A 1,907-nucleotide genomic window follows, 5' to 3' on the forward strand; every position below is an offset into this window, starting at 1 on the left:
TGCTGAACATACCTAGTACATTCAGCAAGAGTCAACAGGCTGAGTTAAAATGAACACCAGAGCATCTAGAGTTAATTGTGACAGGGAGAGAGCTATAAAACAGGAGAGAGCTGTATAAGAAATAATTTGGGTTGTTTCTGCCGGTCTGGGAGGCAGGTAGGAAACTGCACAGAGGTATGTTTCGTCACAGATCTATTAATTTCCTTTGGGTCAGCAGTACAGGAACTGCTTCTCTCACACTATTTTGAGGGTATTGAATAATGAAACCCCAGAGAGCCAAGGCAATTTAAAGAATATCCAGGGTTTGAAACTCACAGCTTGAACAGTGGGGAAGTGTTCAGTGTTTTGTATGATCTATGTAAATCAATCCCTGCAACTTTAGTTAGCAACTAGCACTAAACACTTTCCAGGAAAATCAGGTGGCAAGCTCATGATCTATGGGAATGGAAGTAATTAGACATGGTAATGTCCCCCTGCCCTACAGAGCATTGGCACTGCGTGGTGGGCATGGGTACCTCTGGCTGAGAACACAGAGCAGCAGTAGTGGGAAAGCCAAGCCTCAGGGACGATTATCGCACATAACACCCGTATGGAAAGCAGAATTAGTTGTTTCACTTGGCATACATGACCAGTTGTACTGCTACCTACAGAGATAAAAGTCTAGTAGAAAGTTTAGGGAAAGGAAAAGTTGAATGTCTTTCTCAATGCTAAAACTGGAGCTTACCAAGAAAATACCTGTTTGTTGGTAACCAGTATAGATATGTAACACACTGTGACTCCATGCTAACTAGTTTTATGGTGGATGTCTTTTCATCTTTATTTATTTGCTTTCATTATTTATTTATTTATTTATTTATTTATTTATTGTTTTATTAATCATTTCACAATAGGCTATTTTGATTTGGATAACCAGGACAGCTCCACACTATAAAAATCTTATCTTTGTGTGAATTTGTAATACTTTTTGTTCTGAGATGTACACTCTTGACTGAATGAATTCAGGAATAAGGCCATCTGACAGAAATAAATTTTAAAAATATAAATTATTTACAATAGTAATCTATACTAGTCCACTTCATATGTTTACATGTGTCTGAAACAGATATTTGGACCTGTTCAACAAATCATGAAGTTTAAAACTATTGATGAAGTGATCAAGAGGGCAAATAATACTACCTACGGCTTAGCAGCAGCAGTTTTTACCAAAGACATTGATAAAGCACTGACGTTTGCAGCTGCTCTTCAGGCTGGAACAGTGTGGTAAGTAACGGCTTTTTTAATTCTTCCTTCAGAACTGCAGGTGCCAATGGCAGTAATTGTAGGACACTTTAACACCTCTTTGGGTAGTATACTTTCATATTTCAATTCCTTGTCATCTTTAGAGAGGTAGATTCATGCCATCATCCTGTGCCTCTCTTCCCCTCATCTTTCCATACTTAACATGCTATTAAATAAATACTTCTTGTAAGTCTTCATACAATTGTCCTGTAAACTTAGTCTGAAAAAGGAAATTGACTTGCTAAAAAAGAAAGGAGACAAAAGCAAATACAGTGAGAGTGCCACTTTCCTTTCCATTCAGGACCTGGGGATATCCCAATACATACTTAATTTGTGGGGTTCATTTTCTGTACTGTGTAAAGAACTTAATTATTTGAAGTTCTGTGGCCGTTAACCTGAGCAGAACATCCACCTGTGATGGAAAAGATTGATAAAATGTGGTTGAGAAAAGGAAGTAAACACAAGCGGGGAAGAACTGCTACAAGTACAAGGACAACTATTTCCAGCGATGGAAAAGAAAGACGCAATTTACATGGAGTTGGAAAGGCAAAGGCTGAGACATGCAAGAGTGAAAGCTTGGAGGAATAGCAGACTGAGTCTAATGACTATCACTGACAGAGATCTGCATT

The 1,907-nt window shown here is 38.3% G+C and overlaps 1 protein-coding gene across 1 annotated transcript in view; it reads left to right on the forward strand.

Moving 5' to 3' along the window:
* ALDH1A1 (aldehyde dehydrogenase 1 family, member A1) overlaps nucleotides 1-1,907 on the forward strand; it is a 36,615-nt gene that overhangs the window by 30,821 nt on the left and 3,887 nt on the right. Inside the window, exon 11 of the mRNA XM_009328089.1 lies at nucleotides 1,103-1,260. Within this exon, the coding sequence (XP_009326364.1) occupies nucleotides 1,103-1,260 (158 nt within the window). The remainder of the gene's footprint in view (nucleotides 1-1,102; nucleotides 1,261-1,907) is intronic.

The sequence above is a fragment of the Pygoscelis adeliae genome, unplaced genomic scaffold (assembly GCF_000699105.1).
Source record: "Pygoscelis adeliae isolate BGI_AS28 unplaced genomic scaffold, ASM69910v1 Scaffold45, whole genome shotgun sequence".
Lineage (NCBI taxonomy): Eukaryota > Metazoa > Chordata > Aves > Sphenisciformes > Spheniscidae > Pygoscelis > Pygoscelis adeliae.